This window comes from Aythya marila, assembly GCF_965140915.1.
Source record: "Aythya marila genome assembly, chromosome: 6".
Lineage (NCBI taxonomy): Eukaryota > Metazoa > Chordata > Aves > Anseriformes > Anatidae > Aythya > Aythya marila.
Genome location: NC_139047.1, coordinates 7,224,146 through 7,238,945, shown reverse-complemented (window position 1 = coordinate 7,238,945; position 14,800 = coordinate 7,224,146). Strand labels below are relative to the sequence as shown.

The window sequence follows — 14,800 nt, the reverse complement described above, 5'->3', positions numbered from 1 at the left end:
TGCAGTTAAATTTAGTATCATTTCTATGGGCAGTTAGGCGTTTAGGGCATGAGCTGCCTTTTCTGATGGTTTTTGGCACTGAGCAAAGCACAGCCATGATTTGCCTCTCTGGCTTGTAAATGCCGTTTCAGTAAAAAATACTTATTGTTGTTGCTGCTGTTGTTACCCAGTTTGATTTTTATTGCTTTCAGCTCTGTTACGTTCCACAGAACTTTCCATATGGATGAGAGGGAAATTTAGCCCACCAAGTCCCTAAAAATACAAATGAAAATAAAGCAAACATCCAAACACAGCAGTTGCCATGTTATTTTCCCCAACATGCAAGCCTAAATAGCTGAGATATTTCACAAAATACATCAGACCTTGACAGAATTTGGGTCAGAAACTGAGCTTGTATGGGAAAAGAAAGAAAGAATAAAAGCTTAGTCACAAGAATGCCAAAAGAAAGAAAATTAAAAAAAAGTAAAAAGGCTTTGCTTGATTTATGCACTTATTCCCTTTCTGTCATCATACTCCCAGTAAAAAAATCAAATGACGTGGATGTGGTGCTTTAGAACAAATAAAACAGCATGTGCAGTCCCTGCAGCCTGGCTGCTAGGGCATGAAGAAGGCCTAAGTTCCCTGTTGGGAAATTAATCCATCTCTTTGCTGTTTTCCTCTCTCCATACAACCTATTCAGGGAGATGATCGTATGAAACTACCAAGCCCAAATGACAGTAAGTTCTTTCAAAACCTTCTCGATGAAGAAGACCTGGAAGATATGATGGATGCTGAAGAGTATCTTGTTCCTCAAGCCTTCAATATCCCTCCTCCCATCTACACTTCCAGGACAAGAATTGATTCCAACAGGGTAAGAGCAAGCTCTGACAGAAAATACTGGTTATTATAAAAGCACAGGTGGAGATTTAAGTACACTAATCAAACACAGGTGAGAGTTGCCTTGGGAATTACAAGCTTCCATTGTAAGGAGAGTGACTATAAAAATGTTGTCACTGGGTTCCCTGTTCATTGTGCCCAAGTGAATTTTGAATTAATAGCTCAGCCTTGAGTGAACAAAGGCTCGACTTGAACTGCCTGTTCTGAAAGCACAGCTGAAGCTTTTGAAGTCAGGCAGTGTTGTTTCTCAGTTGTGTACCATCCTGGGCAGGAAGTACACAGCTCTCATTCTCTGTCCCTGCAATCCTTTCGTCTTGACAGGGTTGGCACTGATGTAACTGAGGGCAGCTGGAAGATATAGATAATGCTGCTTTTGTGTCTCAAGCCAGATTTCAGACCCAGCCCCTTTCCCTGTTATATGTGATGCTTTCAGGGCCCGCCTTCACAAGCATGGGTTTTGGCTGAGCATATCAGAGATTTTGGCATATTGATCTTTGTAAAATCCCTGTTAGGGAAGGAAATGATCATTTTACAGGAACAACTGAGGCACAGAGAGGATTCAGGTGGAATTCAGCTTGTTTAACTGTAACCATCAAAAAGATTGAGATACAATCTAAGCTCTTCACCTGAACATTCAGGGGGTGATGATTTCTGCCCGCTTTGGACATTTACAGTGGGATAAGTCACATTCTGGAGGTGTCTCTCTCTATCTGCTGACCGCTGACAGCTCCAGAACAGTCTCAGACCTGGTGCATGAGGTCTGGTGAAATGAACTCTGCCATAAATGCCTCAGCACAGGAGGAGCACTGCTGTATGTGGGACCTGAGTGCAGGTTTCCTGAATTCCTTTTCACTCTAGAGTTCCCTGTCTGCAGCTCTGACCTCTGCGCAGTGCTGCATTTGGCTCTGGCCTTTTAATCGTTTATAGTTAGTAGTAGATGCCCCCCCTTCTCACAAAACTAAGAAATGGTGAAATGTCATTGCTGATGCCAGGACATTTGCACAAGCATCAGATGTATTCAGTAATTAGGGACTTCCCTTGTTGGGCTGGATTTTTCTCTCCACTCTGCTTTTAGTGGAAAGTCCCATTTTGAACCACTAAGTGCAGTCTCATTGAAATGCTGGTATTTATTCCGTATGGGTTAGAATTCTATCAAACATTTATCCATAGCGTAGATAGTTCCAAATTCACACCCTGGTCTGAATCCAACCCAAACCATCATGCATTGATTACACCACGTGTGGAAGGGAGGAGGTAAGTGATGGAGCAAAGAGTGCTGGAACCAGGTCAGTTTTCATGTCCTAACTGTACGCTGCATGATGCTATTTCATCTCTCCTGAGTAAATTATTCTGGAATAAGGAAGACAAAACCTAGCCTTAAACAATATCCGATAAATTCATAAGGAAATTGCTACTGTTTTTAAAGGCAAGGAGACTTGAGAAGTGTTTGGAAGAGGCTGGGTTGTAGTCCCAGTGGCTAAGTTGGATTCACCCAGTGAATTCCTGTCTGAATTTAAGAAAAGATTGGACTGTGAACTTAGGCACATGGTCTGAACTTTTGGGTAGACCTGTGCGGTGTCAAGAGTTGGACTTGATGATCCTTAAGGGTCCCTTCCAACTCAGGATATTCTATGATTCTATGATTCTATGATTCTATGATTCAGTGCATTTCCTGCATCACTAGACAGCAGTGCAGAGGGGAATGATGCATGATTTAGCAATAAACAAGAAACTTTCCATTTATTGCAACGAGAGTTTTTAGGGCTGACGCTCATCTGAAATAAGTCAGTTTTACTTCACCTGTCTCTGGAGAGGTTCTGTTTCCTTTACTGCCAGCTTCTGAGAAAAGGAGGAAATGGCAATAGTTACCTTCAAAAGTTGCTCACTTGTGTACCGCTGTGGATCACTGTAACTTTGTTTTACACAGCCAACACTTAGACCAACACAGGGTAGCCAACACTCCCACTGAGAAATTCATGGCAAGCAAACCCAGATATGTATTACTATTATTGTGCAAAAATTTAAATAACTTTCTCACAGCCTCTGCCCAACTTGCAGCCACACTGCTTGCACACGTGATCCCCCTGAAGTCAGCAGAACTGCAGAAGGAGACCCCACGCCTTCATTTTGTCACACAGAGAGGCTCCATCACATTCTTGATGTGATGTCTCTTCTCTGCAGCTCGCAATTTCCCATCTTGGTTTGAGACTGTGATCTTGTCCCACTTAGTCAGTGGGAGCTTTGCTTTGCAGTTCAATTTAATGACAGTAGCAAGTCTGTATCCTGCTTTCAGTAGCTCCTACTGCTGGGAATTTTTCTCTGGAATCATATGACAATCTAACACTTAAATCTGGAATTACCCTTTGCCAAAAGTTTCCAGATTCTGAGCCAGGTTTTCTAGCTCACAGAGGGCAGCTGGGGGACAGGAGGCTCACACTCAGCTCTGTGGCTTTGCACCCCCTCCAGCTTTGTAGCGTTTTTCTTCTTTGCAGAAGCCTCCTTACGGAGGGGTAATTTTTAAGGCAGAAAGAACAGATGGGCAAAGAAGTTGCCACTGAATTCGCAGCTGATTTATAATAGCGCTTGCTGGAGTGGCTGCAGACTGATTTCTGACCTGTAACAATATTAACCTTTATAATATAGAGGGGCTAGTCCAGTGTCTCAGATCAGTATAAGTCTCAGTTCTATTTGCTAACAGCCCTGCATTTCCTGAATGCACTGCTAGGACTGCCACACAGGCATGCACATCCAAACTGCAGGAAGGCCACAGCATAAAGTTGTTGGAGGGGCTTGGGGCTGCATTGAAAGCCCCACAGCATCTTTGCATCCATGGTTTCCTTTGCTGGGAGTTTCTTTTTGGATGTACTACATTTGTGTTCCCTCTGTACAGAAAGCTACATGCCTCTGTGTTGGTTTTTTTTTTTTTTTGAAAACACTCAGTTCTTGGTGTGTTAACAGTTCTTCCTGTGAAGATTAGTGTTGGTTTGAAACACAATACCTGGTAGGTCCTATAAGGTACTTGTGCACTTACTGTATATAGTGCAGTACAGGGGATGTCAGTGACAAGAATCACACAGAATTGACGTGTGGGCAGATCCCTCCACCTGCAGTTGCCTGATTATGTCTTTCTTTGTGTTTCCTTTGGATAGTTTACAATTCGTGCTTGTTTGGTATAGTGAACGTTAATATTACACAAACTCATTATGGTACCGCTGCAGCCATAAATGCCAAATGAATTGATACAGCTTAGGTAGTTTGTGTTCACTGCGTCTGGCAAATTAAATTTTATGGGGAGATTGCCAGGCAATTTGGTGAAGTAAAACACACAAAGAGCTACATAATCTTCTTGTCATTTTCAGAGATGAGAAGCTTGAAAGATACTGTTTCCCATCGTAGTTGTTCTGATTGTCATTTTAGTGAGGGAGGAGCAGGCTATGCGGTGGCAGGGTGTTGTACTCCTCTGACGGCTGGAGTCTAACATTACAGGACCACAGGCTGGGGACAAGAGTTTGCAGTGAGATGATGAGCCCTCCAATTCTTAGGCTTCAAAGGCCTGAGAGAGGGCATTTACTTTCTAAAGAAAGTGCTAAAGTTTCTCTGGGTTGATCTCAGCCCTAAATCCTTGCAGCTTTTGCCCGGGAGAGGCGCCGCTGGTTGAGCGTAAAGCACTGGTTGGATGCATAAAGCAGCATGTGCCTGTTCCCTCCCACGTGAGAGCTATTTGGATGTGAATCGATAGCACAGAGCTGTGGCTCACAGCAAGAGGGCTGGAAAGAGGGAAACCTCAAGGCAAGTTTCCAGCTCCAAAGCAAGTGTCACATCCTTCTTCCTCCAGGGATTAGAGATGTACTGAAGGTGCAAGGTGCAGACACAGCTTCAGTACTTGTATCGCACCCAGACTGGCTTTGTACCAGCATTTCTTTAGGACCTGTGCTGCCGGGAGCAGAAGCTTGCCCATACTCTAAGCCCATAGCAGTGCCCTGTGTTACAAAGTCCATCCCAAGACTGATGCAGTTTTGAAGTAAAAAATTAGCATCCTAAGCTAAATTGAATTCTTTCATGGCATCTGAACTCTTCAGTTGCAATTTCAGCTCTTTGGCTTTTTCCAGCTTTTATTTTCCTTTGTCTAGAGATATTCTAAAAACATGGAGTTTTAGAAGGTCTGTGCTTCTGAGAGATAAACCGAATCCTCAGCAGTGTTTCCAGGAGCACGGTACCCCAGTTAGTGCTTGAGTGTCCTACATTCACAGCCATTAGATGATTCATTCAGGTATTTGTAACAAGTACTGTCCTGTGTGCACAGAGATAATACTAATACAGAAAGCACTCTGTGTACCCAGTGGTGCTTTTTGCTCTAAATCCTTGGCTAATTCCTCCTGAAAAACGTCTATACTGTTTGTTACTTGCTGATGCTGTCTCTGTAATTCTACTCCATTCGCTGTATATCATGGAATGTCTGCCAACCCTGCAATTAAGTACCAAGCTAGTTTTTTAGGAGAGGGGTCTAATTCGTATGTCCAGGGAGACTGTTCCGCTTGGCTACAGCAGGGTCTGGTATGCCAAAAGACAGCTTTTAGTTCCCTGAGTAGTGTCTGGTATGCCACCCCAGCAGTCCTGGCACAGCGCTAGGGCTGGGAATGTCTCACGGCTGAACATCTGTACGTGTCTGTACATAAAAAGATCATTCCAGAGAGAAACTGGGCAAGGAGTTACCTTTATGATTAATTTGATCTGGTTTCTGAATTTGAGAAGTAGCCATTTCCAAATTACAGAATTATAAAGGAGAAGGCTGTTAGTGATTTTTAGATGCATTTCATGTCAGTGTGGCATCTTCCCTTCCAAAGCTTATCACAGACAACAGGGACTGTTCATCCAGCGAGATGGCTGCCGGAATTCAGCAGCATTAATTAGGCTCTTAAGTAATGGGTGAATTTCCAAGGTACCTGTAGTGCTCCAGTGGTGGATCAGATCTGAGGACTAATAATGACCTCCTTTACAGACTGAAATCCAGCAGGTGGGGACGGTAAGCACCACTCTGCTCAGTTAGAGCTGGAAGGAGGGATTTTGGAGAGCAGTCAGGATTTGGAGGGGCACTTCCCAGTGTGCCAGCACAGGTGAGCTTGTATGAGGGGTACCGTCCTTGCTGGTGGGGAAAGCTAGCATCCTTTTCTCTTGGCAAAGAGAAAATTCAGGAGGGAGTCATGATTTGTTTGTGATTCTCCTTGTGCCCAGGGCTTTGGTGTAGCAATCACTTTCTTCTTAGTCCTCACTTCTTTTTCTGTAAGAAAAGGCAGTTAATTGACCCTGATCTTGAGTAGACTTTTTCTCCAGACATGTCCTGGCCATGTGGGGCTGATAGCAGTAAAACTGCTTCATCCCAAAGTCAATAGATAATTTGTGTGAAGAGGTATCAAGGCTAGATGGGGCCATACAAGTATTTTGTCTAACCTCCTGGCATAACATCAGCCAGGGATTCGTCTCCTAATTTCTGCTTCAAGTGCAGAAATGCTCTTTGAGGTGCAGTTTGTCTTCCCAAAAGATTATCTTGATCATATCATTTGGGATGGAAAATACATCACAGTTTAGAAGAGTCTCAGTGGGCATTTAACATGGACTTAAGCAGGGTTTGGATCTTGAAACTGTCCACCACACACCTTTTAGTGCTAGATTAAGAAGCTGCCAGTTACCAGAAATCTCTTCTGCCTAAGGGGCTGAGTAGGATAGCATCATTTGTACACGTTTGGTGTTAGGGCAGAACACCACTGATGTCTCCTTTTTATTAGGTTTGTTTGTGTCATTTGCCATCCCTCTGCTTCTGCAATATCTTCCCCCAAATAATAACCAAATCTTTCCTTAGATTTCATGCTTCATGTTGGGTTGGGTTGTGGGCTTTTTTGCTTGTTGGTTTTGTTGTTATTTTTGTTGTTTTACTTTCTATCCAGTGTCTTTAATTCCTTCTCCTTAAAAGGTGATCAAAAATATTGAAAATGTTGGGAGTCTTTCTTTAGCATTTCTGCAAGGATCTCTCTTCTTTAGGCAGGTGTTGGAATAAATGATGAGCTTGCAAATTAGCTAGAGGTTGTATCAAAGGGTTTCATAGCATTTCAGAAACTTACATTGACTCTGCCTCTATTTTTTTTTTTTTAATCTCTGTAGTTTTCTTGAAAAACTGCTTGGTTTATTAGGAATATTCTAACTCCGTATGAATCCATTCTGTATCTTTCAGTAAATACTATGTTTGGTTTATTTTCCTAGTAGAGCCTATGTAACAGTGTACCAGATACTGCAATTGCTGCCATCAAACCTTCAAAGTAATTCTGCAAGTCCCACCAAGCTTTCCTGGAAGATCTCATTCCTCTTCTGTGCTTCCCTAAGTTTTAATGACATCCTGGTGGTGGGAGGCTCCTGTCTGTTCTGCTCTGCCTTTTCCATTATGAAGTTCTCAGTAGCTGTTCGTGTTTTGTTGGTGCCTAGTCAACCATCACAAATGTGTTACCTACAATAACTTTCTTCTTGCAAGTATTTTCTTCTGGGAAGAATTCTCTGAAGTGTGTCTATTTCTAGTCTTTGTTAGAAATGTAGATAGCACCAGGCCATTTTATAGTCCATGATAAGCAGGACTAATACCAGAGTGGCACTAGTCAGCATTATTTCATTGCTCACGGTGAATGAAGTAGGAAGAATAAACATGCAAAAATAGGCCGTAAAATACATTAGGTGAAAAATTATGTCAGTCTTAATAATTTATATGAAAAAGGAAAGCTTCTCTCAAAATGTGTATATTTAGAATACGAGTATTTAAATACCTGTTTAAAGCGTGCTAAGTTTGCCAGAGGAAAAAGGAAGAAAATTCATATGGAGAACTCAAAGAGAATACATGATGCCCAGCTCTTCACAGAGAAATCTTTGAAACTGTTTTATGGCAATTAGTCTCTTGCTTTGCAGCCAGACCAGCTGAAATAAATGAAATTTCTCAAGGACCAAGCCCTTCTCAACCTGAATAGAATATCAGGACCAACTTCTTAAATTGCCTCATGATTTGGAGGTCAAGTGCCTTAAAACAGGAATTTTTAACAGGATTTTTAAAACGTGTTAGTTATTTTCTGTCAAACTCAGGCTCCTGAATACAGGCATACAGAGTCAGACAATCTCAAAGTGCTGGCTGGCATTTGGGGTTGAGCATACCTTTTCTATTAATTTAATGCATGTTTAAAAACAAGTCACTAGCTCACAGTACTCCTGGTGAGACCTAATGCAAGTTAACACTCAGTGGAATCACTGGAAGAGATGGTAGCTGTCTGTTGCTTCAAACCTTGATATCTGACATGTAAATTTACTGAGCTTCAGTATAAACTGGTTTAAAATCAGGCAGCATCTGCGTAATCCATGAATAGCTGCTGGCTCTGTTAACAGTCAAGAGAGCTCACAGCTGATCCATTTTCTTTCCCAAAAAGAAAAAAGTCAATAGATATAAAGAGAATAAGTAATAAATATTTCTACACTTCACTGATGAGGCATTCTTGGAAAAAAGCAAGCTAAACAACTCTACATAATTCAGTAGTTGGAAAAATGGACTAAGAGTCAGGAAATAATTATGAGAGCTGGGAGAAAATTTTCCTTTGGTGCCTGGGTTTGAAACAGAAACTGCTAGTGAAAAACCTCTGCTTCTGTGGAATTGTGTTTGTGGTTTTGTTAAAACAATAACCACACCTGAAAATACAAGGGATTGTGATTTGGAAGTGCACCTGGCAAGGCTCCAAGAAGTTGTCATTTAAACACCTGTCTGCCCTTGATGGTTGGGGCTCACGAGCCGGAGAGCAACATCCACAGCATCCCACGGCGACAGGACTTGTGTGGTAACGCCTGGAGCATAAGGTAGCAGGAGGATTCGGGAGCGTCCTGTGCCAAACACTGTACTTTCTAAACATACGTTCAGTGGGGATAAATGCCAACACAGCCTAAAATTCCTTTTGTTAGCCAGAGTAAAGAGTCTGCCTTTCTTGTTAAATGCTGTCATTTGGAAGGGGGGGAGGAAAAATTATGGAAGCTATAAAAAGACTCTCCAAAAGATGTGGTGGGGAGAAGTGGGAGGAGGCACAGATGAAGTTTAGATTTAGAATGTTAAAAAATGATTATTTTATCCAAATCAGTTGGATGGTTATTTCTTCTAGAGTATTATTGCCACCCGAACCTCAGCCCTGCTCTAAATCAACTCAGCATTTCATCAAGAAGCCTATTCTTCGCTATAAGAGACCAAGAGTGCACAATTATGGGTTTCTTTTCCCCCTTGCATAATAAAATTGGGAGATTATCATCAAGTTTCTATTCAGATTTTAGGGAGGCTTTTTTATTTTATTTTTAAAACCCATCTTTGTCTGTAAGAGCTCCCTGTTCAGGCCAGCATGCTGTAATGATTACTGCTGTAAAGGCTTCAGTGGAGATGTGCTCTATTTCATTCTCAATGAGGGCTGATGGCATTTTGAGAGGCTCAGAATACCCTTTGATTACTGTATAAAACAGACTGGGGAAGATGGCGATGCAGCGTGCAGCATAGGAGGGGGCTGCTGCTCAGAGTGTTGCTCATCAACTTTCTTTTGTGCTTTTTTTTTTTTTTTTTTGGTCTGCCATATCGCAATCACAAATCATGGCCCTGTTGTCGGCTTTAAGGTCCCATTCCCCATCCTTTCCCTGTTTGGGGATTTGAAGCTCGAGGTTTGTACAGAAAAAGAGCTGCCGCTGCTCCTGTGTTTTGGACAGATGCTACATGAGCAGGAGCAGTGCCTGGACCCTTCTCTCCCTCAGGGAACTGTGCGAGTAGCTAGGCGATGGTACATCGTCTCCTCCCAACGGTGGGGAACTGGCCCAGTGTTAAAAGGGGCCGTTTACTGCAAAACATCTTGGAGTGTGTATTAAAGAAAAGGAGTGACAGAAAACTAGTCAGTGGTGACAGGGAGGATACGGGAGTAAAAGGGATTGAAGGAGGAAGACAGACACATGCAAGCTGCCTCTCTTCCTGCTCTCCTGTCTGCTTGACACTCCAGTGTGTTCATATAAAATAGCAGGGGAAACAAATTTTTGCATCTTCGCTCTTGTGCCACGCTTATGTCAAATTGCAGATTTTGCCAGCTGAAGTCTGTTTGCCAACTCTCCTGAAGCTCAGTGCAAGGTGCAAGGTTTGGGAAGTTTGGAGGTTGGGGGATGGTTCCATGGAGGATTTTTGGTGCAATATAGCAGAGCACAGCTTTTATTCACAAGCCAGGTACTGAAGGTGGGGCTATGGCAGAGCACTTCACCTATGTTTCCGTGCTGGTGTGCTAGGAAACTTGATTTTGTGGCCACATCTTGCACCTCTTAACAGGCTATTTTCATCAGCCGTCTGCTAATCCTTGACTCCCTTACTTGGAGAGGTTTTAGACAGAAAAAGGAGGGTGTATGTCTGGTATTTTCCAGTAATAGCACAGGAAATAGTCTGTGCAGTATTTAGGTATCTCATTTCCTATAGACCTATGCCAAGAATGTTAGGCATGTTTCATTTATGATTTACACCATTTACTGTTCACAGTCTGTGCCATATTACTCCTGGAAGGCTCTGTTGAAATTTGGGCATCCCACTGTGCACGGATTGCTCTAAAAGAACCTGGAAGTCTGAAAACAGACAGATGTTATCTACGAGTCACCTGCAGCTATTAATTAAGTCAGTACTGAACTGAATCCAGGTCACCAGTGAACTGCCTGTACTGATATTGAACAAGTTCAGGAATGTCATAAACCCGCCATACTGCCTGGACATGCTCTGGCATATTTCTGTCATACCCGCAGCCTCTGTGAGCTTACACTGCCTGCACATCTCACCTTTTTTCTGATAAATGGCAAGCAGAAAAAGCATACATACAGAAAAGACTTAGTCCTTTTTTGTTTTGTTTTGTTTTGTTTTGTTTTCCCATTTCATCTCACTGATCTAAACTGGATGGATTATACCTTGGTCGTGGAAGGGGCAGACATCAGAGATGAGAGCTCACACAGAATGGTGCTTTACGCTTTTTTTTATACTTGTAGTGCATAGATATTTAAGTTAAAACATTTACCCATATTCTGAAAAAGGCTAATGCTGGAAAAGTGGCTGGGAACTTGTAATTTCCAACACATTCATTGCTCCCCATGGGACTTCATGACCATTGAGCCAAGGACATATTTCTGTTTGTGTGCTTGAGAAAAACGATGTGAGACATGCACAGATCCCAAACTGGTTTTGGAAGGCGTATGTCTCCAGAATGTTGTGAGTTTTTTTCTCTGTGCTAAAGTGCTGCAGGGTGCCAGCGCTGACCCATACCTGATGCCAAGCTGTGTCACCTGGGGACTTTTCTTCACGGGCCTAGAGAAAGTGCCCAGTGGGGAAGGGAGTTTTCCTAAGTACAATGAGGAGCCTGGGCTGGACAGAAGAGAGAGCATGAGGAATGCCAGACTCGTGAACTTTTTTGTCCAGCCAGCAAAGTGACAGCTTCTCAGCCCAGGGCCCCTTGGTCAGTTGCATTGCACATACCAGTTGAGCAGTGCCTGAGTTTCCACAGTGGGGGCATGGAAAGAGCAGGCTGATGAAGGAAAAAACACAGACCTCAGTGTTCCCAGAACCACTTCCAACCGTACCCGCAGACACCAATCCTTTCCAGTACCACTGAGGATTCTCTGGTTTGCCTCATGCTCCAGACTTACCCATCTTTAGGAACGAGTGGTGGGAAACCTTTGTAGAACATTAAACTTCCCTGATTCAGAAGAGGAGAGGATAAACTACAAAGCTCACAGTCTCATGGGTGCTCCTTAAGTCAGGGTAGTTGTCCATCCCTGTAGAAGTCAATAGATCTAATTGTACGTGCGCCTTAAGGCTTGCTTGAAGATACCGAGTGGTAGCATCCGAAGTTCAAGCACCCTCAGATCCTGTAGGACCCATACAGGGATCACCAGGGTGCTCCATCCATTTTACCTGTGCACCAGCTGTTCGCCAGCAAGGGGGTCTTCTGGTGTGGGGTAAGCTGTCCTGCGTGTATTGCATTCCTGCCTCTGCTCACTGCTGCTCTGACACCAGGAAGCAAAACTTTCCTCTTGAGAAAGGTTCCCTGAACCTGTTCTCTCCAGACCTGAGGAAGCAGCGTGAGTGCTGGTGGAGCAACAAACGTGTGTGACTGCAAATGTGAGTGGTGTGCCGGATTTGTCAAGCCAGGCTGCACTTTACATTTTACACAGCTTGGCTCTGAGCAGGGGCTAGGACCAGAAACCTCCAGAGCTCTGCAAAGCCCTCTAGCCATCAATATACAAACGGCATTTAATTTCTGTGTAGCATTACACAACAGTCTTGTGGTACAGGGTTTTTTTTTTTCCTTTGATTTTCGTCTCAGACATGTTTGCTCTCAGAGGCAGGGCAGAGGGAAGCAGGACTGTTCCTGAGCAGAGGTGGCTGCTCTCCTGCAGTGGTCTTTCCTATTTGAATTTCAGTTCAGATCAGTTGTAAATACCAGACAGCTCCCTTGAAATGTAACTGGAGTTTGCTCAGGGCTGGTGGTGCAGCTCCGCGTGGTGTGCTCTGCCTGCAGCCCCACCAGAGCATCCCCAGCATATTATTCAGACCCACTTGCATAAATCAGCTGTCCTCTTTCTGGGCAAACTGCTGCAGCAAGATCTACTCGACCTGTTATGCTTGCTAGGAGGCTGCAGTGTGGTGACTTGCGCCTGGATATTGACTTGGTTTTAAATCAGGTAAACCTGGTTTGGCTTGGTTTCTAATCAGGTAAGGAGGAAAGTGAGTTACTTCTAAGTGCACGCAGAGCTCAATCAAAACAGGTGGTCACTGAGTTGCCTGAAGCGAGGGCCACAAGATGCTCCTGGACGGTACGTGTGGGGACTGAGAAGGTGGGGGGAGTGTTCTGCTCCTGCTGCCTGCTTCGGTGCTTTTCGTGTACGAGAGCAGATGGAGTGAAAGGGAGCTGGGTGTTTGTGTGACCAGGAGCACTATCTGGGTTCAGGCGTCTGTGTGTGCAGTTTACTAAAGCCTTGCCTTGAGTAAAGAGAAATTTGTCAGTCGCATGAGCTTAGCAGATTGCTTAGCGAACAAGGAATTATAATAATCTCAGCAGGTTCGGGGAAAACATGCTCGCAGCACTAAGGGTGCTGCTGGGAGGCTGTGCTAGCAAGCAAGTCGTGGGGGTGCCAGATCCTGCTGGAGAGCAGAGTTGTCACCTGTTGGGTGACAGTCCCAGCCACCCACAGTCCCACAGTAGCGCTGTCACTCACCTTCAGCACTTCCTCCAGCTGAAGTGTGCGGCAGGTGCAGCTTTGGAGGAGGCTGTGGTCACTGTCAGGCTGCTGCAGGCAGGAGCGGGAGCGCGGCCCTGGGTGCCCTCCTGCAGGCACAACGCTGGTCCTGAGTGAAAAGAGGCAAGGCAGAGGCACACAACCGCGTACACATGAGCAGCAGGACCCAACGTGGCTTTGATTTCATTGCGGTTTAATAGGCAGCCAGCAATGTTATGTCCTTGCTATGAAGGAGGAGGTATTTACTTTTGGGAGACTTTAGAAGCAAGGAATTGGAAAATGCAATTAATGAATAGAAAGCAATAACACAAGCCAATATTCAAGTGTTATTTACCTCTCTTTTATCAAGGCTCATTTTACACGTGCATTAGCTGTTACAGTAGTTGACACATCGCTGGTGTTTAATACCAAAGGGCCTTTAAAAAGGCTTTAGGGCACGCTTGCTTGTTTTTAATCGTTTCTCCCCGATGTCACGTTTGTGCCGAAAATTGAATCATGTAGTATAAAGAAAGAAATCTCAGGCATTTCTGGTTAGGGCTGCTCATGAGCAGTTAAAAATGCTGGGCTCCTTTTGGAGGCTGTGTAGAGCTTTAGTGTCAGTGGATGTGTGCACTCTGGAGCTAACAGATACAACGCATATTACACTATCAAAAGGGTGATTATTGATTCCTTTTTTTTTTTTTTTTTTTTTTTTGAAGTCCTTGTCCATCACAACAAGCTAGAGACAGTGATCATTCAGGTCAGAATTTCAGCATCAGAAATCCAAAAACCAAGGTCTTCCCAGTAAAGGAACATATGCTACTCTTTCAAGATAGCACTTAAAATGCAAAAGCAACTGAATCAAAAAATAAAAAAAAAAAAAAGAACAAAGTAAACTGGTTCACACATACAAATCAAGCTATTTAAGCTTTTTTTTGCTAAGATCCAGATGCATTTTCTGCTCACAGTGTGATTCACGTACTGACCAATAAAAGTTGGCTGGGGCTTTCAGTACTTATCTTGGAAGCCTACAAAATGATGACATCACGTTGCAATTAGCAAGCAATTTAAAGACATTTAAACAATTATATCACATTTTCAGCCCCACTAATTGGCACTGCAGCTGTTTTCTTTGCCTCCTCTTTTTGGAACGGTGGCCACAGGGTATTAGCTCATGGGGAAAAACGGTAGAGAATTAAAATGGGTGCAGACACCAGCGGTTTTGAGAAGAGCCAAGCTGTAAGGTTCTGTGTTAGGAGAAGCTGTTGCAAGACAGCTATGTTTAGTACAGAGCTAAAGGGGAGGCATGAAGAAAATACCATTATCCTGATCTCAGTTGGCAGCTCACTGGCTGGGGAGGGTCTTATCAGCAAAAATAGATTAAGTGCGTTAATGCCGGTCCATTCTCTCCTGATGTCTTGGGACAGGGCTATTCTGAGAGGGCTTGTTATTATGTTGTTACACTTGCATAGTGTGTACTTAAATGTTATAATCATGGCCAAGAAAATCTAAAGATAGGACGGTAGGTTTAGCCTTTTGTGATGAGGGTGGAGCAAAGCATGTCCACAGATAGATGATGTGGCCATCCTAGCACAGAATTTAAGTTTTTAATCATCTAAATATTTACTGGCAGAGGCACATA

At 43.5% G+C, this 14,800-nt stretch overlaps 1 protein-coding gene across 3 annotated transcripts in view; it reads left to right on the top strand.

Annotated features, from left to right (window-relative positions):
- The window catches only part of ERBB4 (erb-b2 receptor tyrosine kinase 4), a gene marked incomplete at its 5' end in the record, with an annotated part of 567,763 nt that overhangs the window by 539,205 nt on the left and 13,758 nt on the right, over positions 1-14,800 (top strand). For all 3 annotated transcript variants that reach the window (XM_082763474.1, XM_082763473.1, XM_082763475.1), the window contains one exon: positions 680-850. In XM_082763474.1, the coding sequence (XP_082619600.1) occupies positions 680-850 (171 nt within the window). The remainder of the gene's footprint in view (positions 1-679; positions 851-14,800) is intronic.